This window comes from Phocoena sinus, chromosome 11 (genome assembly GCF_008692025.1).
Source record: "Phocoena sinus isolate mPhoSin1 chromosome 11, mPhoSin1.pri, whole genome shotgun sequence".
In the NCBI taxonomy this organism is placed as follows: domain Eukaryota; kingdom Metazoa; phylum Chordata; class Mammalia; order Artiodactyla; family Phocoenidae; genus Phocoena; species Phocoena sinus.
In genome coordinates, this window is record NC_045773.1 from 51,862,601 (window position 1) to 51,888,354 (window position 25,754).

General features: G+C 48.2%; 1 protein-coding gene across 1 annotated transcript in view; it reads right to left on the reverse strand.

The window, feature by feature from the left end:
* Positions 1 to 4,590: 4,590 nt before the first annotated feature.
* The window catches only part of TRIM71 (tripartite motif containing 71), a 60,033-nt gene continuing 38,869 nt past the window's right edge, over positions 4,591 to 25,754 (reverse strand). The window contains 5 exon segments of the mRNA XM_032649092.1: positions 4,591 to 5,718; positions 5,720 to 6,043; positions 9,592 to 9,614; positions 9,617 to 9,725; positions 16,006 to 16,173. Coding sequence (XP_032504983.1) covers positions 4,591 to 5,718; positions 5,720 to 6,043; positions 9,592 to 9,614; positions 9,617 to 9,725; positions 16,006 to 16,173 — 1,752 coding nt within the window.

Consider the following 25,754-nt stretch of genomic DNA (forward strand, 5'->3'; position numbering starts at 1 on the left):
AGAAAGGGTACAAATACAATCACGAGGTCTCAAGGATGTTCATTCCTCTCCAATAGGTGATGTTCCCAACTAGACCCTTACAATTGCTCCTAAAAGGGTGTATTTTCAGACATTCAAAATACAGATATTTTTTCTCTTGAAGAGAAAAAAAAAAAAGACCTAAAGGTCTTCATTTGGCAGATAAGTCCTAAAAAAGGTCAGATGAACACCGTGGTTTCAGAACACTGAACAACGTGGTAACGGTGTGCATAACTGCCTGGTGGGGGAAAAAAGCCAGATTGGTAAGAAATACTTGGATTTATGACTACATTGTCTGTATAGGACTATTTGGTTTCCAAGTTTCTTTTCCAAGGTCAATCAAACGCTTCTCCTGTGAGAAGTCAGTTCTGGATTTATGAAAACATTTTCTTCTCGAGGTAGCTCTCCACTCCTACCCACTCCCCGGTGGATTAATACTATTCAGAGACCCATCAGATACTAACATGAGGTAGATGACTTTCACCAAAAGTGAGGTAGAAACTAAACAAAAGCAGATGGTGTGGGATGGAGTGGTTGGTGTGTGTGTCCTGTGCCCTGGCCCACAGGCAGCCCAGCCCAGGGAGGCCAGAGCGCCTCAAGAGGGCCAGGCTCCACGATTCCATCACACGCAAGTACAAGACTATGACTTTTATACAGCCCCAGACTGTTGGAAACTCAGTAAGAGTGATGTTTTAAATAAATACTTTTTGGCACCATTGGATTTCTTCTTCTTCTTTTTTTAAACAGAAAAACAAGCCTATAACTTTGGCATATCTTTCACTATCTACCAGAACACAGCAATCTTAGAATCTTCCAAAGAGGAAGACGACACACATACAACAGTATTCTGCTGCTTCAAGCCCAGAAGACCTCCCGCCTCCAATCATTAAGCTTTGGCTTAACTAGAATAAAGCAGACTGAGCCAATCTCATGCTATTCTCTTACAGCCCCATTACAAAGTGCCTTCCATCTGGCAACTTTTTTTTGGCCCAGCGTGTAACTTAGATTCCGTTTATGGTACCCTTGTATGTGTTTCCCCGACTCCCCAAATAAGTTAGACTTAAAAGGGCATCCATTAATCAAAGAGTTAGTGCACTTGGAGGTACTGTTTGGGCCACTGGGCTCCAGCCAACTTGCATGCCACCTGCCAGCCACCACACAGCACAGGTTCTCAGACAGCATTGATTCTCATGACCAATTTCACAGAGGAATTATTTCAAAAACAAAAACAAAACCACCACAACGAAAAACAGTAACACTTCTGAAACGTTAAGTTGGTATCAACCAAAAGTGGCTTGTATCTGTGGGTTATTTAGATTTCCTCTAGCCATCTCAATATCCAAACCTATACATCCAAATCCAATTGGCATCTCAAACCATATACTGACCTTACACCTCACCCCACCCCCTGACCAGATCAGACATACCTGGGGATTATTGTCTCAATATCACATTTCCTCAAGAGAAACATTTTATCCTCCTCCCTCACAGCACCCAGGACCTTATCTTTTCACATTAAAGACACCCTCTTTGACCCAATTCCTGCTACCCTAGCATCACCTCATAATGGGCAGGAGATATGCATTGATAAACACTTGTTATCTCTCACACTAGGGAGGTCCAAATGCTGGCTTTTCTCATCTCTCTTCCACACTGTACAAGAAGCACACTCTGGAGGTGCTTTGCACCAATCCCTGTGGGTCAGGAGTCAATCTGGGGCAGCCACAGATGGCAATTTTTAAAAACAAAAGCTTCCCAAGTGTGACCATGTTTCTCAAATGGCAGTGATGCACAATTTTGGGTGCAGAAAATGTAAGGAGACGTACCTTTTACAGAGAGTAAAGCGGCAGTTATCACCCAGAGACACGTTCATTTCAAGAAGGGGACCTGCTTGCCTTAAGCAGGCAAATTGAATAGTCTAATAAGCCCTAATCATTTTAGCCCCATGTGGAAACCCTGGCTTTACAACCAGATCCACAAAAAAATGTTAAATAAGCAGCTCTGGTTGCTGCTACTCACCAAGAAAATTTCTCACTCAGGTTCCAGTATTTCCCCACATATGGGGAAACTGGGAAGGAAAGGTTAAGAGTGAAGATGATGAAAATGAAGACAGAATAACCAAAGGTACTGACTACTGGAAATAACTTAGCTTAGCCATAATCATGACCTGAGTTTCTGAGAACATTTTAAAGAATTTAAGATACTTTTTTTTTCAATTAAAAAAATGTTTTAATCATTTAAAACCAGATGTCTTTGGTGTTTAAAGGGGGATTATTTAGGGGGCAAGGGGACTGAGAGGAGGAGGTTCAGCACCAAGTTATTCCAAAATAAAAAACAATAAAAATGTTTAATTACGTGATCTCTTTACCAGTCAAAGAACTTCGAACTTAGGGGCAACATAAAAGGCAACTGAATAGGAATTAGAGATGGATTCACTATTAGAGAGGGAATGACTATTAAATTCTTCAACGAAAGAAGAAATGCTTTTACATAACAAGATCCCCTGACACCTCCGCACCCTGAAACACAGCAGCTGGGCGACAGCAGTTTGAAACTACTTTCCAGTTTTGGGATCCTTTATTGCATGTGGTTCTCCTTTATGCAACAAGGTTTCCCCCATCTTGGTCACTCAGAAACCCCAGAACTAAAGCAATGGGAAGAGACAGGGGACCATGAAGTGGTAAATTAAATGTCCAAAAGAGCTGGATGGGAAAAGCAGTTTGATTGGCTTGCTACACTGGTCCCCATCATCTTTTTTTTTTTTTTTTGGGGGGGGGATGACAAAAACAATCCATCCACTTGTTAGTCTGTCCGTTAAAAACTCTATCCATATTGCAAGAGGAATTTCTCTTAAATACAGGGATAGAAACTGATCTGTTAGTCTTCCAGTTTAAACAAGAAGTGTCCTGGAAGCCACTGCCATCTGAGAGCACCTCTTTCTCCTGTGGTGCCCTGGAATTTGGTTCTCATTTCAGTATCTGAAAGACAGTTAACGCCCAGAAGCACAAGGTTCTACACCCAAGTCCAGCTTACGACAAGCCCACCCTGTAAAGTGACGGATGCCATCCCATGTTTCCGCAGCGGGAGCCTGGCTTAATAAATTTTCATTCTTTGGTACCGAGATACAGGTTGAACAAGAGGTTTCAGTTCCTATACGTTTTTCTGGTTGGGGCAACGTGGTTTACAAATCCTTTACATTCAAAGGCCTTTAGGGGGAAAATTCACGTTTACCGTGCTCCATGGCTCGGGAGCAGACCACTCTGTAAAAGTGACCCGAGAAGAGGGTGTGGGGATGGGCTGTTCCCATAAACTTGACTTTAAAACATTCTATTTCCCTGAACTTCCAAAGCAGGAAAAAATTGTGCTTTTAAAACAAAAGTTCATTCCTTTGCCTACTCTTCTTAGGAAAAGAAATGCTTAATGTTAAGAGAACAACATTCAACTGCAGTCTGGGGGTCCCTTGCCTGTGTCTCATGCTCTCTGCTGACCAACTCAGCACACGCGTGCCCATCCACCCACTCAATGTCCACACGCCACATGCCTGAAAATCCTCTTTCTGAGAAGGAGGGTAATTTTCTTCTTCTACTTAATTCTTTATAACCAACAGCAAACTAAAAACACAACTTCTGAGAATACTTTTAATCAAAAATCCTGAACTACATCTATTTTTCAGAAACCAAAGTGTGAAAAGAATAAGTTCTTTGGGAGGTGGTATAGCATTTTTACTATTTTGGTGTAAGGTGGCTTCACACCCACATATACATACACACGCGCACACACACACACACACACACACACACACACACACACACACACCCTCCCTTAAAAGAAACAAAGATTGCATACCCTAAGATAGGAATGGTCTGCTTTTCTTGGCTAGCAAGCCACAGCCACTTCTTCTAGGAATAAGAAAAGATACTGATGTTGAACGGGTTGAGAAACACAATGAGGTATAAAAGAACACAGGAAGTTCACTGTTGCAGCATTAAAAAAAAAAAAAAAAAGATTTTTCCCAAAAAGATCAAGATCACCACACAGCCTAACCCCATAAACACAGTATTCTCAAGAACACAAATACTCTACAATTAAGCATCTTAAATCCCATTTTTCCACGTTTTATAGTTTTTTTTTAACTTAGTAGTTTTCTCGTGTTTGCTTGGCTCAATCTACAGAATGCACCCCACCGCACATATCCAGCACCCTCCCAGCCACAGAGATGCTAGGCTTGTGCATGTCACGCCCCACGGAGGGGAGAGGAAACGTGAACTCCACTGAGCGAGGGTGGGAGGGCAGAGGGCCTGTTGGAGAAGGAAATGTAAAGGTTTCTGAGGTAGATAGAGATCATCACTTCACAGGCTCAATCCCTGCAGAAAAGATACGTACATTCATCTGTAAAAAAATAAAGATGAGGTAGGACATAAGCAATGTTGTACTTTTCTTGTTGTCTTTAAACAAAATTAAAAAAAAAAAAAAGAAATTTCCCTGAGACGGTTTCTTCTTTGAATTTCGAAAGGGGGAGAGAGAGAGAGACGTACACACGCGCACCCCAAACACAGAAGCCTAGGAATGTGATTAGAAGATGAGGATTCGATTGTTGCCAAAGTCCACCACGACAATCATCCCATCCGGCGTGACAGCGATGCCGGAGGGCCGGTCCATCTGCCCAAAGCCACTGCCCTGAGCGCCAAACTTGCACAGGAAGCTGCCGTTGGACTCGAACATCTGCACCCGGTGGTTCCTGGAATCGGCCACGATGATGCGCCCCTCCTGGTCCACGGCCACGCCCTGTGGGCGCAGGAATTGCCCATTGGCGGTGCCCTCTGAGCCCAGGAAGCGGGCCGACTGGCAGTCTGGGTGAATGACCAGGAGCCGGTGGTTGTTGAAGTCGGTGACCACCAAGTGGCCCTCGTGGTTGAAAGCCACCCCCCTCGGGGAGTCAAAGTGCTTCCAGAGAGCCCCCTCGAAGCCATACTTATTCAGGAAGATCCCATCGGGCCCGAACAGCTGGATCCGGTGGTTCCGCGTGTCGGAGACCAGGATTTTGCCCTCGGAATTCACCGCCACATCCCAAGGGTAGTTAAATTGCCCGTTTTTGGTGCCCTTCTCACCGAACTTGAGAAGGAACTGGCCCTCAAAGGTGAAGATCTGGATGCGATGATTGTCCTTGTCGGCCACCACGATCCTGCGGGAGGTGTCACAGGCTACGCCAGCAGGCCGGTCAAACTGCCCGGGCCGGGAGCCCAGAGTGCCGAACTTGTGGTGGAAGGCGCCGCAGGGCTTGAACACCTGGATGCGATTGTTGCTGCGGTCAGCGACCACGATGTAGCCCTCCTTGTCCACGCTCACGCCCCAGGGCCGGCACAGCTTGCCATCACTGTCGCCCTCACTGCCGAAGCTCAGGCCCGGGAGCCCGATGCCCACGTAGCTGCGGCCAGACTTGACCACCACCTTGAAGGGGCTGTTCTCGATGTGCTGGTTGCACAGGGTGACCGATACCAGGTGCTCGCCCTCCAGCTGCGGCCGGTAGCTCACGACGTATGTCCCGTTCTGCTGGTCGCTCACCTCCGCACCAAACAGGTTGCCGTCAGGGCCCAGGACCACGGCTGACATGAGGTCGCCTCCTGAGAGGCGGGGCTCCCCGTCATGGTCGTAGCCGATGACAGTGAAGGAGGCACCCTTGCCCTGGAGGGCCCGCTTGAGGGCCGTCGCCCGTGGCCTTGGTGAGCGGCGCGAAGGCCCCGCTGCTGACAAAGCCGAAGGACTTGATGGCGAGGTAGAGGGCCTGGTCAGGGGGTGTGAACATGACCCGGTCGTCCTCCTGGGGCTGCAGGAGGCTGCGCACGGTCTTGAGCTCCTGCACCTGCGCCAGCATGCGGTCTCGGGCCAGCAGGATGTCCAGCGCCCGCCCCTCCTCCAGGACCTGCTGCACGGCGCTGATGGTGCTCTCCAGTTTGTTGAGGTTTTGCCGCAGCTTCTCCACCTGCAGGTACAGGGACTTGGCTTTCACCTGGCGGATTTTCTCTACCTGGAGGGAAAGATGAGAGCCGGGAGAGAGGACACAGAGGCTTAGAACCAAGACAGAAAACAACACACCGGCTGACATACTCATACTGAGGGAAACCTCACACCGAGGGAGGGTCTGCAGAAACGTCTGGTCTGCATTCCCCCAAAGTGGCAAAATCCAAAGACAGAGGAGGCTGGGGAACTGTCCCTGATCACAGGAGATGACTACAGAGACCTGACAACTAAACTAAACGCCAACAACTGATCCTGGATTGGGAGGACACTGCCATTAAACACACTATTGGTGGGATGTCCCTGATGGTCCAGTGGTTAGGACTCTGTGCTTCCACTGCAGGGGGTGTGGGTTCGATCCCTGGTCAGGGAACTAAGATCTTACAAGCCGTGCATGGCCAAAAAACACTCAAAGCAAAGCAAACCAAACCAACCAAACAAAAACACCAACCCACTATTGGTGAAATGTGACTACAGACTCAGGATTAGGTACTGGTGTTGTATCAAGATTCGACTTCCTGGTTTTGATTAACTGTGATTAAGAGAATATCCTTGCTCAGAGGAAATAAACTGAAACATTTAGGTGTAAAGGGGCAGTGTCTCCAACACTCCAACTTACTGTCAAATCACACACACACACTCACCTACTGAGAGAGAATGATGAAAATGGGACAAGATGTAAATAGTCAGTGAATCTGGGTAAAGGATACAAGGGCTCTTTATTATTCCTGCAAATTTTCTCTCAGTTAGAAATTAAATAGAAGTTAGAAACAGCCGTGTAACAAAGAAACGTTTACTGAGCACCTATACTGTGCCAGGTGCTGGAGATACATGTGGCCCATAGAAAACATGGGCCCCACCCCACTGAGCTTAGAGTTTAAAGCAACAGATACTAAGCAAGCAAAGAAATACTGCAAGACAATTTCAGACAGTGCTGGGGTTAGAGGGTAGAAAAAGAGTGTGACAGACAGTGACGAGGGAGGCCTGATTTAGACAGAGGGTTGTCAGGGACAGGTGGCCTTGAACGTGGAGAGAAAAGTGGCGGAAAGGGGACCAGAGGCGGGATAGACCAACGGACTGTAGTACAAGGCTGGTCATGCACTCCCAACAGGCTGAATCGAAAATGCTCCTATGTACAGAGGGCCTGAAGTCTCCTGAAGGATATTTCTCTCTCAGCCTCTCTCTCAGCATAAACACACACACACACACACACACACGTAATCAGAGACAGAAAGCCTGTATGTGGAGAGAATAAAATGAAGGATTTGGTGAGGATCACAAACCTGGCTCTTTCCTTGTCCCATTTTCTCTCTTCACAGGGGTTAGAAATCTTCATCAGGGAGCCTGAGAGGTCCCCACACCCCAAATTGGAGATACCAACTTTTTAGCAACTGTTGGCCTGTATTATTTCCAAAGGGGCCTCTAAATCTAAAACACCGTGATATGTAAACACGGGTTCTGACCTGCTTCTGACTCAGATCACACTATTAGGGAACGTGGGAGTTTTTGTCTGCCTGATCAGCCAGTTCTCCATTTCTTCTGCACGAATAACTCAGTCCTCTAAGTTTAAGTGGTTTCCTCTGAAAAGAACAGATCAGTCGCCCAGCCAGTGCGTGCTGTTTTGCAGAGAGGACCATGATTTCTGAGTGCTTGACTGATCTGAAAGCCACAGAAAGTCTACTTTAGAATAAGGGCCCACTGTTGGAAGGGCTGGATTTTAATCCGATTTTCCCGTGGGGGGTGGATAACATGATTTTGGACCTGATTCATGTGTATTCATCTGTCCACTCTGGAAGGACGTGTGTGTGCAGAGAAGCCCGTGTGGGGACAGATCAAAGAGAAGCTCTGTCGTTTGGTTTTGCACTGGGCCAAACCTCTCGGCCTTGATTCTGATCCCTCAACCGGATGGTTGCAGCTACCCGCCAAGAGGCAGCCATGTCCGCTGGAAATGCACAAGCCACAAGAAAGGACATGCATCCAGATACCTATAACTGGTCACCCAGCACTCAAGTTATCTCCAATAACCAGGATGCAAGAAAAAAAACAACACCACTGTGTAACAAGGAGGTGCCCAGACAGAGCCAGGCAAGAGGGAGCAGAAAAATCAGTGATTAGTGAAAAAGGGGGACTCCCACAGGATCTGGGGCATGGTACCCCAGCAAAAAAGCAAGAACAAATGGGACTGAGGCGTTGTCCAGAATGAGCAGGCTTGATTTTCGATTTATCCAAGAATGAGTTTTTTAGGCAAGTAAAAACGAAATTGATAACATGAATAAAGAGATGACTGTCCTTCCCAATTTGCTTCTCCTACGGTAAAAAAAAAAAAAAACGTGCTCTCTATTCCTCCTGAAAAGAGAACTGCCTTGAGAGAGGTCCTCAGCCCCACCGGAGGAGGGTAACTAAGGTGAGATCTGCAGAAACCCCTGCACACAAAGGCCTTTTCATCAGCAGATCCAGCAGAGCAAGTTTGTGGCAGAGTTCACCACAGAGCTCTCAGGTTGCAAGGAGGGGGCCCCTTTCAGTTATAATTAACATTCGTGGGTGGCATGGGACTGGCAGACCTTGGGGACATCGGAGGGTCTGAAAACTGTGTCAGGCCCACAAAGGTGCCTGAACAAATCATGTGAATTAAAAATCTTGGACTGTTTCCATCCAAGGAGTCTTCTCTTCTGTCAAAAGGCAGTATAGAGTCAAAAGAAGCAGAAAGCAGCTAGATACAGAGCTAACTCAAAGGAAGAGGCAATGCAAAAGCCCACACAGCCTTCCCAAAGGCCAATACAATTTACTCTTTTAGGGGACAGGAAATTGGCGAGGATCACTTTCAGAAATCGACATGCGGTCCACACCATCATAGTTTGCAGTGAGCCCAAACAAGCACCACACACTCAAACACACCCGTTCACATCAGCTCTGTATAGTCTTGCTTCTGGGTTCAGAGAAGGTGATCCCAGTTGAACTGGCATGAGGTACTGGCCCCTCTTAGGCACGCTGCCCTTCTACCTGAGTGAGAGCGCAAGATCACAGAAGAAAATGCTGTGGGGGACGTGGGCGGGGCGAGTCATCCCTCCAGCTGATTTTATCTAAACAGCACACCAGCGTGCTCAGCGCTCTTTCCGGCTCCAACAGGAAGAAAGGGCACTCGCTCACTGCCCCCACAAGTGGAAAACTGGTTTTCCACAAGGGGTCAGGAAGTCCAACCAGCCGGGACACCAAAACTAAGGACGTGTGTTAGCAGCCTGCTTTCCTAACAGCAGTCTCCATTGTACTCCCTTCTTTCTGCTTCCACCTGAGTGCCTGCAATAGAAAAATTGAGACTCTGTCCAGTGTCGGGGACCTGACCGCTTCTGAAAAGGCTTCTTGTCGTCTTACTACTCGGAGGGGGACCCCTGCATCTTTCTGCAGACAAACTTAGGAGAAAACTACCAAGTGTTCTAAACTCAGAGCCGGGATCCAGGGTGTGACATCCAGCATGCTGTCACCCTGCTGTGGTTCAGAGGCCGTGCCGGCCACCGAGGAGCCCAAGGGTGGGTGGGCGTGCAACCCACCCCCCCACGTTACCTTCCACAGCAGCTCACACTCCGCTCCTCCAGGGCCTTCTTGTGTCTCGCAGTCACGGCTTTGACCTCCGACTGTACCACTTTTGCCTTCATCTCCACCTGCTCTGCCACCGTCTGGGCTTGCTCGATGCTCAGCTGGAAAACCAAAAACAATCTCAGAGCAAGAGAAGTACCTTCCCTCCTCACACGCAACACTTAAGGCTGCTTTCTTCAGCCCTGAAAAACTAACGCCTTAGGCCCCCAACGCAGACCTTGAGGTCCACGTCCTTGGAAAGAAAGCAGGCACTGGGGGAGAGAAGGGCATCTGTTTGACATGTAACTGAAGGAGCTGCTTGGCAAGGGCTGCATTTCTTTGTATAAGAAATGGCACCTACAAAGTGAATGTCAGGACTATTAAGAGATAGTCTGACACAGTGAAACCAGTGTAGCTGGGTCACAGCCCAAAACAGACTGGGGATCAGATGTGAAATCTTCTACTGCAGATGCGCGAACAACCTTCCACAGACTTTCCGGCCAGGCTCCCCACCTGGGGGAAATCTCGCAGGCTGGGCACATCCCTCGGGAGAAGGTGTGCAACAGGCTGCAGCCCAGCTCAGAACCAACACCAAGTGCAAACTGGGAAACAGTGTCTGATGTACCTGAGAAGCCATGCCTATGGCCAGAGACCACCTCTGCACCCCCAGACCCCAACCCTGTACAATCAGCCCCCGTAAATCAGCCCGTTTAATCAGACGTATGATTGTTCATAAAAATTAATCCAGACAGAGGCCTGGTGTTTCATGAATATTACATGATGTGCCTTGAAAAGCCACAAGGATTGGAGACACTGAGGTATTAAATCAGGGAGTTCAAACTGCTAATGCTGCAACAGGCTTCAGAGCAGGTGTCCCAGATCAGGAGGGACCCAGGGAAGCCTCAAGGGTTTAGAACCTGCCTGGGTTCAGGAATCAGCTACAGGTGACCAGTCTTCTGTGTGCCCTGCAGAGAACGGTTTCTGGGACACGAAACACATCTAAAGCGGGCACAGTCCTGGACAAGCCAGGCCGGATGGTCATCCTAGGGCTCAGGAAACCCAGGTTCAAATCCTAGCTCCACCTCCTACCAGTTCAGACAAGCTCCTGCCCTTCTCCAACTTCGGAGTGAAAGTGAGGAAAATGCAGGACAATATATGGGAAGAGCTGAGTCCAGCCCCTGGTCATCCTCTCCCCTCATCCTACTTAGCTCACATCATACAGATAGGCCTATTCACACTTCCTGCCTTGTTTTGTTTTTAAATTGTAGTGATAGAATACATGTAGCATAAAATGTCCCACGAGTGACATTCAGCCCATGCAATGTGGTGCAGTCACCACCACTACCTGGCTCCAGAACACCTTCTCTACCCAAAACGAGCTTCCCACGCCTGTGAAGCAGTCATTCTCTATCTCCCCTCCCTCTCCCCCATGGCATGCATAACCTACAGTCTCTACAGACTTGTCTATCCTGGATATTTCACACAAATGGAATCAAACAATACACGACCAGCCTTATTTTCATGAATATGCTCCCAGCTTATCAGCTATGACTCATTCAGTCACTTACAACTGGGACCCCTAACTGACCACCTTTCTCGCTCTCAGTCTGATGACACCTGCTCACTGCACCCCCTGTCCCTATCCCCGTGAGGCCTAAGGATCCACTGAGCAGATAGGAGCTGGCACCTGGCCGATCTGGGTGGCTCACAGTTTGGCCTGGGATGCCTTTCTCTTCCAAAGTCACCCTAAAATCTCAAAACTAGCTCAGATGCCACTTCTTCTCTAAATCGGAAGTAAAGGACACCTATCCACAGTGTTTCCGTTCCATCTTTACTATCCCGTCCCAAGTGTCATTACAGACTGAACTAAGTTGCGCCAGGTACACAGTGCACGGTACTTAGCACTGGGTTCTAACAGGAACAATCTATACATTTTATACTTGCTCGTGTCTACAGCCATAAACCGTGTCCTATCAAAGCACTACATAACTGCACCGGGTTAAATATTGTCCTGCCAAACTTCAGGCGCCTGCAACTTCAGAACGTGGTTAAGATGAGATCAGGGCTTCCCTGGTGGCGCAGTGGTTGAGGGTCCGCCTGCCGATGCAGGGAAACAGGTTTGTGCCCTGGTCCGGGAAGATCCCACATGCCACGGAGCAGCTGGGCCCGTGAGCCATGGCCGCTGAGCCTGTGCGTCCGGAGCCTGTGCCCCGCAATGGGAGAGGCCACAACGGTGAGAGGCCTGTGTACCACAAAAAAAAAAAAAAAAAAAAAAAAAAAAAAAAAAAAAAGATGAGGTCATATTGGACTAGGGTAAGTCCTAAATGCAGTGACTGATATCCCATAGGGCCATGTGAGGATGGAGGCAGAAAATGGAAGGCAAGTACAAGCCAAGACGTGCAGACCACGACCTGCAAGAAAAACAAGGAAAGGTTCTTCCTTAGAGGCTTCACATGGAGCACAGCCCTGCTGACATCTTGATTTCTGACTTCTATCCTCCAGAATCGTTGAGAAAACAAATTCCTATTGTTTTAAAGTTACCCAGTTTACAGCAGCCCTAGGAAACTAACACAGTAGCCAACAAGTTGAAATAGATGGCTGTATCCAAATTACCCGAAACACAAAAAGTTAGACTGACGGGGCTTCCCTGGCGGCGCAGTGGTTGAGAGTCCGCCTGCCGATGCAGGGGACACGGGTTTGTGCCCCGGTCCGGGAAGATCCCACATGCCGCGGAGCGGCTGGGCCCGTGAGCCATGGCCGCTGAGCCTGCGCGTCCGGAGCCTGTGCTCCGCAACGGGAGAGGCCACGACAGTGAGAGGCCTGCGTACCGCAAAAAAAAAAAAAAAAGTTAGACTGACGGATCAAATAAGTGTGCATGTAAGCAGATACCATAACAGGGTGTCTTGGGCTGTGTGTCAGGATTAATTCAGAAGAAGAGAAACCTCACTAGACATTTAAGCAGAGACGATTTAATACAGGGAATTTGGTTAAACGGGAAGCGGGGAACTGCTAATGCAAAGGGCACACTGATGATTAAGACAGACTGCAGTAACTGCAGTCAGTAGCTACCACCCCTTGGGCTCAGAGAACAAAGAAAGTAGGGGTTACCACGACCCAGAAGTATGGGGGAGGGGCAGTCCAGGCCCAGCTCATTCTGGGAGTGGCAAAAGCTGGAAACTGGAACCAACTTCTGCTGCCAGGGTAAAAAAAATACTGCTGATAAGAACAGGAAGTCAAAAGGAAGAAGCAAGTCCCTTCTCCCCACTTCCAGGCACGTGGTTTGAAATGAACACTGCAGCCCCAGCCTCACACGGCACGACTGTGAAAGGGTAGGTTGGTAGGTTATTAACCAGTACACCCTGTTTTCAGATGTGTTGGTTATTAATTAGCACAGAGCTGGTATCCACATCAGTGTCTGACTGAGGCAACCAACCCTATGTCCACATTTCTTTAACGCTTCCTCGATGGAAAGCAAAGGCCACAAACTGCCTTCTATTTATATTAACATCATATTACTTAACCAAACTGAATTTCCATTAAAATCAGAAGATATGGAAATAACAGGTCCACATTCCTACAGGGCAAGAACTGGCCGGAGAGCAATGACCATCCCCTCTGCATGCACAGCCAAGTGTCTGCTCGCCGCCTACCCTCCTAGCCAGGCTGCTCCTACTGTTTCCTTCTAGGTCCCTAGCAGGCCCTTGCGTTAACTCCCATCCTATGACAGGAACTATTTCTTCCATTTTCCAAATAGGTCAAAGGGGAGCAAAGCTCTGGCTATAATTTGAGTCATTCCCATTCCTAGAGTCATAAAAGTCCTATGTGAAGAGAACAAATGGAGCTTTCCTCTCCAAATCCTACACAACACCCCGGCAAGCACTGCATTCCAAGACGTGCAGACCAGGACCTGCTTAACTAGTTCCCATTATCTAAGCAGGGCATTTGAAGGACGCCAAGAGGCAGGTGGGTTGGGGGAAAATGGCAGTGGGTAAAAGGGCTGGGGAAACTCTGAAAACAGAAACATTTGCAAGAAAGAAAGAGAAGGAAAGAAAGGAAGGAAAAAGGGAGGAAGGGAGGGTGGGTCACCTAACAAGCATGGGGGCTTGAGAAAAAATGTTAACTTCAAATGTTAACAGATTCAATCAAACACTCGAAGTTGAGGCAAGTCAGTGATGCCATTTGACTGCTGAGTGGTGGCCACTTAGTACTGAGAAGGAGTCTGAGGCCAAATCCGGGTTTCACAGGGAAGGGTGCAGAAAGTGATTAGTGATGTCTGCCATGGAGAACAGTGGTGGCCTGATGACAGGTATTTAAAGTGTCCTGATAGAAGATACTAGAGAATGCAAGTGTCACCCATAAGCTCAAAGGCCACCATACTGGTACCAGATGGGGGAATTACTGTAGTTCACTCTAAAAGGTAATTTTTATCACATTTAATATCTTTGAAACTATGATTCATCTTAACACTGTCAGTGGGCTTTTTCCCTTTGTTAGCTGTATATAAAATAAATGTGCATATCTTACAGTTAATGGCATCTTAAATGTGATGAAAGAAATAAAAGTAACGAATCAAGGCTGTCTTACATGGAGAGCAACTATATTCCTGACCCAAACTCTGGATGTCCCCCGGGGAATCTGTGCACCTTTATGAAATCCTCTAATTACATAAGTGACCAAAATGTTGTACTTTCATCAAGAGTGAAAGTGACTTGGATATCAGATTACTTGACTCATCAGAAAGATCACTTCAGTATCACACATAGGAATGCTGATAGCTGCTGAGAAACTTATCAAAATCCTAAACCATCTGCCCGCCCTAGAACACACGATTGATTCTTTACCATTTCCCAAAAAAGTCTTATGTTAAAAATAATTCATGTATTCAAATACTCGTTCTAAACAGTTTCCTACTCGATTACTTTTAAAAATATTTTTCTATCTATTTATGGCTGTGTTGGATCTTCGTTGCTGTGCGCATGCTTTCTCTAGTTGCGGCGAGTGGGGGCTATACTTCATTGCAGTGCGCAGACTTCTCATCGCAGTGGCTTCTCTTTTTGCGGAGCACGGGCTTCAGCAGTTGTGGTACGTGGGCTCAGTAGTTGTGGCTTGCGGGCTCAGTTGCTCCACAGCATGTGGGATCTTCCCGGACCAGGGATCGAACCCATGTCCCCTGTACTGGCAGGAGGATTCTTAACTACTGCACCACCAGGGAAGTTCTCCTATTCGACTGCCACTCGAAGATTAGCAATGTTTCTTTTTTTCCCCCATAAATTTATTTATTTATTATTGGCTGTGGTGGGTTTTCACTGCTGCGCGCGGGCTTTCTCTAGTTGCAGCAAGCAGGGGCTACTCTTGACTGTGGTGTGCGGGCTTCTCATTGCAGTGGCTTCTCTTGTTGCAAAGCACAGGCTCTAGGTGTGCAGACTTCAGTAGTCGTGGCTCGCAGGCTCTAGAGCGCAGGCTCAGTAGTTATGATGCACGGGCTTAGCTGTTCTGCGGCATGTGGGATCTTCCCGGACCAGGGCTTGAACCCGTGTCCCCTGTACTGGCAGGTGGATTCTTAACCACTGCTCCACCAGGGAAGTCCTAGCAATGTTTCTTGACTTTCAAGCTTATCCTGTCAGATGAGGGAAACAACCTATGATTTTTTTGTCTTCCTAAAACCTTGTCACCTGGATCAGGCAAGAAGATTCAAAAATTAAGGCACACTATTACCTGCCTATGTAAGAGAACTTCACTATATCTCAGAGTTACACGTGTCCCTTCCTAGCCCCAAAGGGATGGGAATTCAACAGAAACAAAGGTCTAAATTACCAGGACGTCTAATGCTTCCAATAGAATAGAATAAAATAGCATGGCATAGCATAGCAATAGCTAATGCTTCCAATAAAATTAAATTAAAAATAAATAAGTAAATAACCATGGCATGACCTCTATTTATCACCCAAGAAAGAGTCTGAGATTCAACCTTAAATAAAATTTCCCATGCTCACTTATTTCTCACCTATAAACAAATCTGAGTAGCAAGGTGAGCACCCAGTCTTTCTATAGTCCTGACTGAACACCCTAATATCCACTTGGATTTGGGGAGGCGGCTGGATGGCAAACAGGCAGCTGGTGTGAAGGGGTCCAGCCAGGGTATCTGGAAGAAGCCCTGACTAGCCAGTAACTCCAGCCACATCACTGTCATGTTCACCATACTGTGAGGTCTCCGTGCACTGCCCACCCCCACGTGATTGCTGCTGCATGGGTGTCACATGGGCTCACGTGGGTCGTTGTCCCATGGCCTCCAGACACTGGAGTCTGCCCAATAATCTACACATGCCATCTGAAAGGGAGTGGTAAAGGTTTTATATGCAAGAAAGAACCAGGGAAACAGGTGAAGGGTGGGGAGGGACTGACCTGGATGGCCTGGCGGCCCTGCTGGGCATCAGCCAGCAGCTGGATGGTGAGCGCCCGTGAGTCCTGCAGCGCCTCCTGGAGGTAGACGAAGCTGTGGCCGCTGTGCCGGCCCACAGTACACTCTCGGCAGATGGGCACTGAGCACGTGTCACAGTACAGGTGCAGCACCTGGGGACCAGAGAGGGCCAGGTGTTAATGACAAGGGGGTGGGTGGCGGGGTGCTCTGGATCTCAGGACCCCACAATAAACAAGCACACCGCATAGGGAGCGGGATACCCGCAGGCGACTGTGAGGACAACTTGCTCCCCCCATCCCCACCCAAAGAAAAACAACCAACACCCTCGTTCTACTCCAGTTTCATTCACAACCACAACTGAGACACCGCAAAGTCAAAGATGAAACAAAACGATCCTCCAAGGACTTCCCTGGGGGTCCAGTGCTTAAGACTCTGCACTTCCACTACAGGGGGCACGGGTTCGATCCCTGCTTGGGGAGCTAAGATTCCACATGCCACTCAGTGTGGCCGAAAAAAAATAGATTAAAAAAATAAAATGTGCTGCTCATCAATTGACCTTAGTAAATGACAATAATTATACAGTCATATGAATAAAACTATTTAAAACAAAAGAAAACAATCATCCTCCATAAGAGATTTCCCTGTATCTGAGAGTAATTACCCAGAAAGGTTCCAAGATTGTCTCCCTGGTCTGAGATTGGTGGCCGGAATGAAAGGATAAATCGACAAGTTCCTCTTGCCACCCCACGCTCTGGGGGTGGAAACCAGGCTGGGGGCCAGGATCAATCCCCCTCACACGGCAGTTGGCTGCCACCGTCCCCCCATCAAGGACATGAGTGCACCCAAGGCACTCAAGCAAGGTGCGGGCTTAAGCTTCTGGAACAGAGGCCAAAGGCTAATGGTAAAGTCAGCCAGCTTCTTGTCTTTCTTCTTCCTGCCAAGTTGTTCCAAGGAGCTGACCCTGGGAGGCAGCCAGTGCTGACAGCGCTGTTTATACGATGCTCTGTGCCTCCCTGGGGCCCTGCGTGCTGGTGGGGGGAGCGGCTCGGCACCACCTCCACCTGCTGATAAACCTGCAGAGAGCCGAGCTCTCAGGAGCCAAAGCTCCTTGGCACAGAACGGGGCCAGTCCCGTTGCATCCCTCCCCAGGGCCGGCACTTAGGGCCGCTGTCTATAAATGTTTGCTGGCTTGCTTTCAAGAGCAGAGCTTCAGTTTGCCTCTGGTACACCTGGGGTGAAGGAAAGCGAGCCAACACTCGACAGGCAGGGAAGGGGGCATGTGTGTGTGTGTGGGGGGGGGGGTGTCTTTCACATACACAAGCACTCAACCTCCAGGGGAAGAGGCTGCACAGGGAACAAGGGCTGGTCCCAACGCACGGAAGCTGGTTACCCTGTCCAAAGCACAGAGACCCAGAAAGTTCCTATTAGGCTGAAAGTCCCACACAGAAAGGGCCTGGGGCAGAGCGAGAACATGGCTCCTCTCATTCTCCAGGTTATTTATTTTATTGCAACCAAAGTCTCGGTGTAGTGTGTGTCCACGAGGAAATGACTGTCGGCCAAACAGGCTGCTCCACGTAGGGGGTGTGCGATCCAGCAGGGGTTAGGTTGCTTCTCCGGGAACTCTGGGATCCAGGAATGGAAAAAGGCAAGACTTAGGATATCACGTTCCTACTTTGAAGAAATGGTTGTGATACGGCGAGTTTTCTGGACCCTCTTTTACAGGAGGGAAACGTGATCGGGTTTGTAACTTTAGTGCCGATTTTTGTCCCGTGCTGTACCGATTTTTGTCCCGTGCTGTACCGTGGGAGACGGAACCCAGGAGGCATCTGCCTTCCTTTGTGAAGGCCAATCACTTTTTGAAGAAGGTCCACCATTTAGAGACTATCTAATCTTTCTCATTTGATAAATCTAAAATTCCCGAGCCAGCCTTAGATACTAACCGAAAAATGCTAAACTGGGTAAATGTGGGGAAATGCCCCGACACCCTCATTTTACTTTACGACATGGTGCTAAAGCAATTCTCCGGCCACAGTTTCCACGACTCAACCACATCCCTCCCCCTCTGCTCCCTCCATTTGCCACGGGAATAAAGGGATCACTCCTGCTAATGTGAAGTGTGAAAATCTCCTGGCACAAGGCTCTCTGTTCTTACCAAACAGCTAAGCAATCTTCTCTTTACCTCTGCTCAGGAGCTACCTTTTCTTGGACAACTGTGTGGACTGACTAGTGTCCCCCTGCTTTAGGAGTCTGTGGGGCTCCTGCGAGTGGGGAAGAACCTTAGGCTGCAGGCCCCCGCATGTCCAGCCTTGAGAGCCCAGGTACCTCTAAAATGGGCAAACGGGGGTGCTGGGATGTGACCCCACCTGACAGTGTTACACGTGGGATTGACACAGCTCTAATCGCCTAGAACACCCTGTGATACTGGAAGTGCCACTGCTTCTGCAGTTCCAGGCTCACTGTAGGACCACGGGGTGGGGCTGGGGGTGACAGTATAAGTGGGTAAAAGCAGAGCCTCAGTGGTGCTTTTAATTAACTGTTCATTTTTTTAAAAAAGAACACACTGTCTAAAACCTGAAAATGCGATCACCATTTTGTAAAAATTTTTTTTTGCCCACACCATTCAGCACGTGGGACTTTAGTTTCCCCGACCAAGGATCAAATCTGGACCCCTTGCAGTGGAAGCATGGAGTTTTAACCACTGGACCACCAGGGAAGTCCCACATTTTGGAAACTTTCTAGTGAAATATCAGAGTAAAACTTTGGGAAGATGTCACACTCCATTTAGAAGCTCCACATCTCACTCACCTGGCAATTTCTAAGGTCAAAAACTTACAATTTTATAGCTTATGAAACTCAGTGAATAGGCAAAGGTGCACACGGGTGTGCATGGGTGCAACTCTCTCTGAACCAGCTTACTTAAGGTTATTTTAAAAGAATAAACTGGATGACTGTTCAGAGGGCCCACCGCCAGAAAGAAATGTGGCAGAGGCCATGAACTGTGGCTCTGGGAAGGAGCAGTCCTCTGGCGGCAGGAATTCCAAGGCCTGAGCTGCCTGTTTGGGGCTTCCCGGGCAGATGTGTGGACACGCCCCCTCCCCCCCCCCACATGGCGACAATCTGGCTGCCCAGCTGAATGGGGCAGGCCTGACCTCTGACCTTGCAAGTGACCACCCTCTCCCCTGCCCCCAGCTTCCAGAACACGCCCCACCCACTGCCTTCCTCTCCCAAAATTTCTAAAATACCAGCGGAGACAAAGACCTAGGAATGTGAGCCCAGCAGGAGAGGAATGGGGGTGGGGGGGGGGTGGGGGTTGGAGGAAATAAATAAATAAATAAAAATACCAAGCAGGCAGGTTTACCTTAGCCAGGGCTTAAATAAAGTGCTCTGTTAATGAACAAGAATGTTCTACATTTTATATTATTGATACATGTGATCCAACAAGAAACACACACACATACACACACACTCACTCACGTTGGAGCACCAGGTTAAAATACAACTATCCACATCAGTGAGAAGTGTAAACAGAAAAGTATGGAGGGGGCCTCTCATTGTCAAGGTCCCCCAACTGAGGTAATAAATATTAACTGCTATAAACTTACTTTCTGAGGTTTCTTTGACATCCCTTAAAATGACTGGGGACATGCGGCCTCCCACAAACTCAGGCCTAGACACAAGGAGGTCTCCACCCACCACTACAGACACGAAGGGGAGGTGACAACCAGAAGCCTTATCTGTATGTAACACTCGGCAGGCTCTCCTATTTAAAAATGGTAAACCAAATTCAAGGAGTAAAGTCCAGCCACGCAACTAAGTCTACCCAACAACACCAAAACCAAGCTTTACTTGATTTAGGGAAAATACATTGAATGCCAGTGTTCTCAAACTCGCAGAAGCCCTCCTACACCTCTGGCCAGAGCTGTGGTCTTGGGGGGCCTGCGAAGAGGTGAAAGAAAGGAATCTGGACCCTCCTTCTTACACAATCACCACCAGCTCAAGACAACAGAGTCCAGCTGTGGACAAGTTACTTCTTTCTGGGGGAAAGGAGTCGGAAACTTTTTAAGACAAGTTAGGGAAGACATATACATTTTTAATGCAAGAAGATACACAGGTGCAAGTCGTTTTTTAAAAATCTGCCCCAGGGACTTCCCTGGTGGCACAGTGGTCAAGAATCCGCCTGCCAATGCAGGGGACACAGGTTCTATCCCTGGTCCAGAAAGATCCCACATGCCTCGGAGCAACTAAGCCCGTGCGCCACAACTACTGAAGCCCCTGTGCCTAGAGCCCATGCTCCGCAACAAGAGAGGCTACGGCAATGAGAAGCCCGCGGAAGAGTAGCCCCCACTCGCTGCAACTAGACAAAGACCGCGCGCAGCAACAAACACCCAACGCAGCCATAAATAAATTAAAAAAAAAATCTGACCCAATTTTTCAGTTGTTTCTACTTTTTTACATAATCATCCAAAAATATGCTATATTCTATGCATAGGCGAACTTTTTAAAGACACAAATAGGAGAGCCATTATACTAGACCTTTTCACTTAATTATATTAACTGGGAGAATGTTTTGAGTTGGGCTGCCTGTTTTATGAATGGCTGCATGGTATGTTGCCTGCAGATGACAGGATTTTAGTGTCGTTTCCTGATTTTTGAAAACTCACAAGCAATGCCACAGTGAATATCCTTTTATATTGTTCTTTACAAAGCCCAGAATTGTCCATTTGATAATATATTCAACTGCTACATCATTTGACAAATCAGAAGAAAAAAATCTACTTGCATGTGTGGACAGTAAGGCTTCTCAAATTTAATAACTTGATGTCAGGTCAACCTCCATTCATGTGAAGAACAAAGGTTGTCAAGTGCCAATTTCTGTTCCCAGACAAGATCAGACCTACACGAAAGGCCGGCATGGGGACACCGGGGAGCCGGGCAATGTGGGACTGGGAGTCCAGGCCCACTCTGCTTGGCTGGAAGGTGGAAGGTGGAGGCTGAGACTGAAAAGAAGCCCCAGAGGAGCAGCAAGAAAGCAAGGCTTGTGTTTTGTGTGCTCGGGATTGGCTGCTAGATTTTCCAAAACACAAGAGTAGAGGCGAGTGGGGCCGCTCGTTGGGACAATTCCCGAGGTGGGCAGTGAGGGTGGTCTCAGGCAGTGTAAAGGAAGAGGGCAGTGCCAGTGGGTATCATTCAAACACCCGGTGAAACAAACATGGGTAGCCCCATACAAGCCCAGAACCCCCTTCTGCAATCCCCAAATTCAACAGATCTGGAAAGCAAAAGTTTTTACACAAGCTGTTTGGCAGCAAAACCTGAACTGGTGTGAAAATGATCTCAAATTTTTATCTATACCATTTAGTGTGAGTTCTCATATATTTCACTGAAGAAAGAACTGCTAATATTCATTACTTTGTGGTGTTGTTTCACAGTATAAACTTTCCAAAATCATAAACGTTGAATGTCAAGGCACATCTAATCCCAAGGGCTAGGGTAAAAGACCTGCCAGGCCAGCTAGCTGAACAAGTCATTCCTGGGCTCAACAGGCAAGAGAAGGAGTTAAGACTACCAGGTAGTAGAGTGGGATGGGTGTGTACAAGTGGGGTCAGAGCAGTTCTAGGCCAAATTGTTTGGCTCCTGTGGACAAGGCAAATTTGAAAAGGAAGGGTTGGAAACAGGAATGCCATCAGCTCGAACAGCTTTTCTTGTTTTTGGCTGCGCCGTGCCGCGCGGCTTGCAGGATTTTAGTTCCCCAACCACGGATCGATCCCGGGCCACAGCAGTGACAGCGCCAAGTCCTAACCACTGGACCGCCAGGGAACTCCCAGCTCTTAACAACTTTAGACTCAATGTGGTTGCTGGTACCAAGGGAAGGCATAGTTCAATGATGACTGAACGTCCCATGCTGTTCTCCGGAGGTTTTTGTGCCACTGCAAAAGCCACATCATGACCCCTTTCCTATTTTTCAGAAGAAAAGTTTCACACTCCCAATGACCACTGCTTCCCAACACCGACCAACCACCACGTACCACCCAGCAAGACCCAGCTCCTCCAGTGCCTCAACCCACGAGGCTTCCTCCAGGCTCCTGTTCCTCCCTATCACCTGCTCCCCTGCTTGTGGGACCAGGTCCCAACACCCCAGAGCCAGGCACACAGGATCCCCACTTTATATTTCAGCAGTATTTATATCTTATACTTTATATTCCCTGTCTCAGGGGCCCTCCTCCAGGAAGAACCCTCCCTGGGCACACAGCTTCTAATATTAACATGTGCAAAAAGCAGAACCATTGCCTTTTTATAAAAAGCCACAGGTAATTAAAGGAGTAAGTTCTGTTTCTACAGTTAAATGACTGAATTTGGCTGAGCTCACTTGCAGAATTGGTAAAAAAAAAAAAAGAGAGAGAGAGGGAGAGAGAGAGAGAGAGAAAAAAACACCTCCATTTTTGGCTCAGAAAACTGTCAGAATTATTAAAAAGCATGAAAATGAGTTCATCCTAGAAAGGAAACCACTTCCCCTGTAGCACTGAAGCCCCAGAGAACAATGACACACACCGCCTTCCTCCAGTGTTGCCAGAGTCATAGACAAAAGAGCCTTACAAATATTTCTTACCATAGCTCCCCTCCTAAAACTGAGGCTGCAGCAGTAAATCTGACTCAAATAGGGCCTTTAGGAGGCAAGGAAGGACCTATAAGCGAGGTGTGTGTGTTTTCTGGGATCCTGACGATACTCGGGAACTGTGCAGCTGGGTTTTCGGGGCAGGAGAATCCTCCAAGGGAGCTCTAAGGGCAGAGGTGGAGGTGACAAGGAGGGTAAGAAAAAAAGCAGGCAGAAGAGCGCTTCCCATGTGGAGCCACAGCCAGCACTTCTTAGAGCCTTTGTAAAGTCCCCCAAAGAAGCATGTTTTATAAAGGTATAATCAGGATGTCACAAAATACTCAGTGTGGGACAATACACATGGGAACTCCAGAGACGAGCTATGCCTCTGTCCCTTCACTTCGAGTACCCGGAGTGCCCTCCCTATGCCAGCCCAGCTATACTCAGGCCGCCGGCAGCCGCGCTGGTATCACTGAGAGCCTCCTCATGGGCCTGTATCCATCCTGCTTCCTCCTCAGATGCTGATAAACAAGTTCTCCAGCCAAACCTCTGGGGGGACCCAACCTGCAAGAGCTCCTTCGCTCTTTGGACTATTCATTTGCCTGCTGGTCGGATTCTGGTTTTCAGGCTGGAGTCTTGGTATCTTTGCCCAACCACACAGCTTTGAGGCACAGTCATGGCTGGCCGCCACCACCAAGGCCAGCAGGGTTGACTGCCCACAGCCTGCAGTCTCTCTCCTTCCTGGAAGGCTTTAACAATGGCCCACACAAAAGAGCAGGTGACACCTCTGTGCTGGGGGGTTTCCTCCAACAGATCCAAGTTACATGACATTCAGTGACACTCTGGAACATACCAGAACTGTGTTTGGGGTTACTGCCTACCAAACAGTTTTTCACAAATAAACTTGTTGACTTTAATAATATGTGGGTGTTTAAAAATTCTTCCAGGGGGCTTCCCTGGTGGCGCAGTGGTTGAGAGTCCGCCTGCCGATGCAGGGGACACAGGTTCATGCCCCGGTCCAAGAAGATCCCACATGCCGCAGAGCGGCTGGGCCTGTGAGCCATGGCCGCTGAGCCTGCACTTCCGGAGCCTGTGCTCCACAACGGGAGAGGCCACAACGGTGAGAGGGCCGCGTACCGGGGGGGGGAAAAAAAAAATTCTTCCAGTTCAAAAATAAAAACCAAACTTCCCTATCAACAGAGAAACAGACAGGTATATGTCCACACAGTAGAATACTTTTAGCAATGAGAACGAATTACTGATTTTGTGCTGTCACACAGGTGCGTGATGGAAAAATAAGAATCAAAAAAACATATACTGCATAATTCTATTTCTATGAAGGCAAAACTAAGGTGAAAAAAATCAAAGAAGTTGCAAGTGGTGACAGATGTGACTGGAAGGAACTCAAGGGAGATGTTCTGGAGCCATGGATGTGTCGTTATGTTGTCTTGGTAGAAGGAGTAGGTACACAGGTGTATAGAATTGTCAAAATGGGGAACTCCCTGGTGGTCCAGTGGTTAAGACTCAGCGCTTCCATGGCAGCAGCAGGGATCTCAGGTTTGATCCCTGGTGGGGGAACTAAGATCCCGCAAGATGTGCAGCGTGACCAAAACATTTAAAAAGAATTGTCAAAATGTATACTATTTATGTAAATTATACCTAAAAAATAATAAGTGAGTAGGAAACCCTCCCAGCGACCACCTAGCGGTGGTGGGGTGAAGCTTGGAGCCCAGCCTCAGCATGGGCTCCTCACAGCTAAAGATCTAATAAATACTCTTTGAGCCCATAAATGAGTTACTCCAATGGCCCCACATAATTTACTTCTAATAGGTCACTACCATTCTTCCCACAATGTTCCCATTAGGTATTATTTTTCCTTTGCCCTCCACTATAAATATTATCTTAAGTTTAATCTCACAAGAGGCAAGTCGGACTAACTCCCTGGAGGTTTTGATTAAAATTAGAACCCCGAGTCCGATTTACAGCCCCACAGGCGGCCAGCGGTCACACAAAGCCCTACGAAATCATTAGTGTGCCAGCTGCCGCCCAGGCTTGCACCTGACCTCTGATGTACTAATGAGTGGTCCAGGCAGCTTCCAGCAGCAAATAAAAGAGATTTGTTCCAACACGGAGATCACCGCCCACGTAAATTATAGACTTGCAAATCAGGCACGAAAAGATGGATTTTGACACAGATACACAGTTTTCCTGTTTCCTGTCGCAAAAGCAAGGCCCAGTTTTAATCTGTTGTGTTCTAGACCAGAATCGGTGGTACTGGGAGGCTGACTGTAAAAAATGGCCAGACTGTAGGTGGCCACGTAACTCAGTCCTCACCTCTTAAGCAGTGGGCGACGCCATGCACCCGAAACCTTTCACCACCAGCCCCCTGAAGTAGCAAAAAGGGTCTCAATGGCCTGCATGGCTGAGATCATGTGGACAGGTGGATGTAAAGCAAGGAAAGCACTCACCTCGAGAAGGGAAGCAGAAATTAAAACTCAGGTAAGAAAAGAAAACTCATAACAAAAAAGGTTTTGAAATATTACTAGCCATATCTTATCCCTCCAATAAGGGGTAACAACCCAATATAATTGTTCCTTTCTCTCCCCAATTCGGCAAGTTCTATAATCCGGAGTAGTTGGGCGCCTCTGTTACTCAGTTGTCCGCTGCCTTGGGCAACACAGGTCCAACACTGGCCTTCCTGACGGCCCCGTGTGACACTGTCACCCCCCTGGTGACAATTTTAAGAGCCAGCTAACTTTACACCAAGCACTGCCTCCAAATCAGGAGGTTAGGGCTTTCCTGGTGGCGCAGTGGTTGAGAGTCTGCCTGCCGATGCAGGGGACACGGGTTCGTGCCCCGGTCCGGGAAGATCCCACATGCCGTGGAGCGGCTGGGCCCGTGAGCCATGGCCGCTGAGCCTGCACTTCTGGAGCCTGTGCTCTGCAAAGGGAGAGGCCCGCGTACGGGGGGGAAATCAGGAGGTTAACCGAATATTTAATGCTGTGGTAATCTTATTCACAGGCAGGAATGATTTAAATTGGGGAGGGGGGCCCCATCAAGAAAGCAGTAGATGGACTCTGTGAATTCTCTCAATGTCAGTAAGGGCCGCCCCTCGACGTGGGGCTGGGGCGAGGGCTCCCCGTG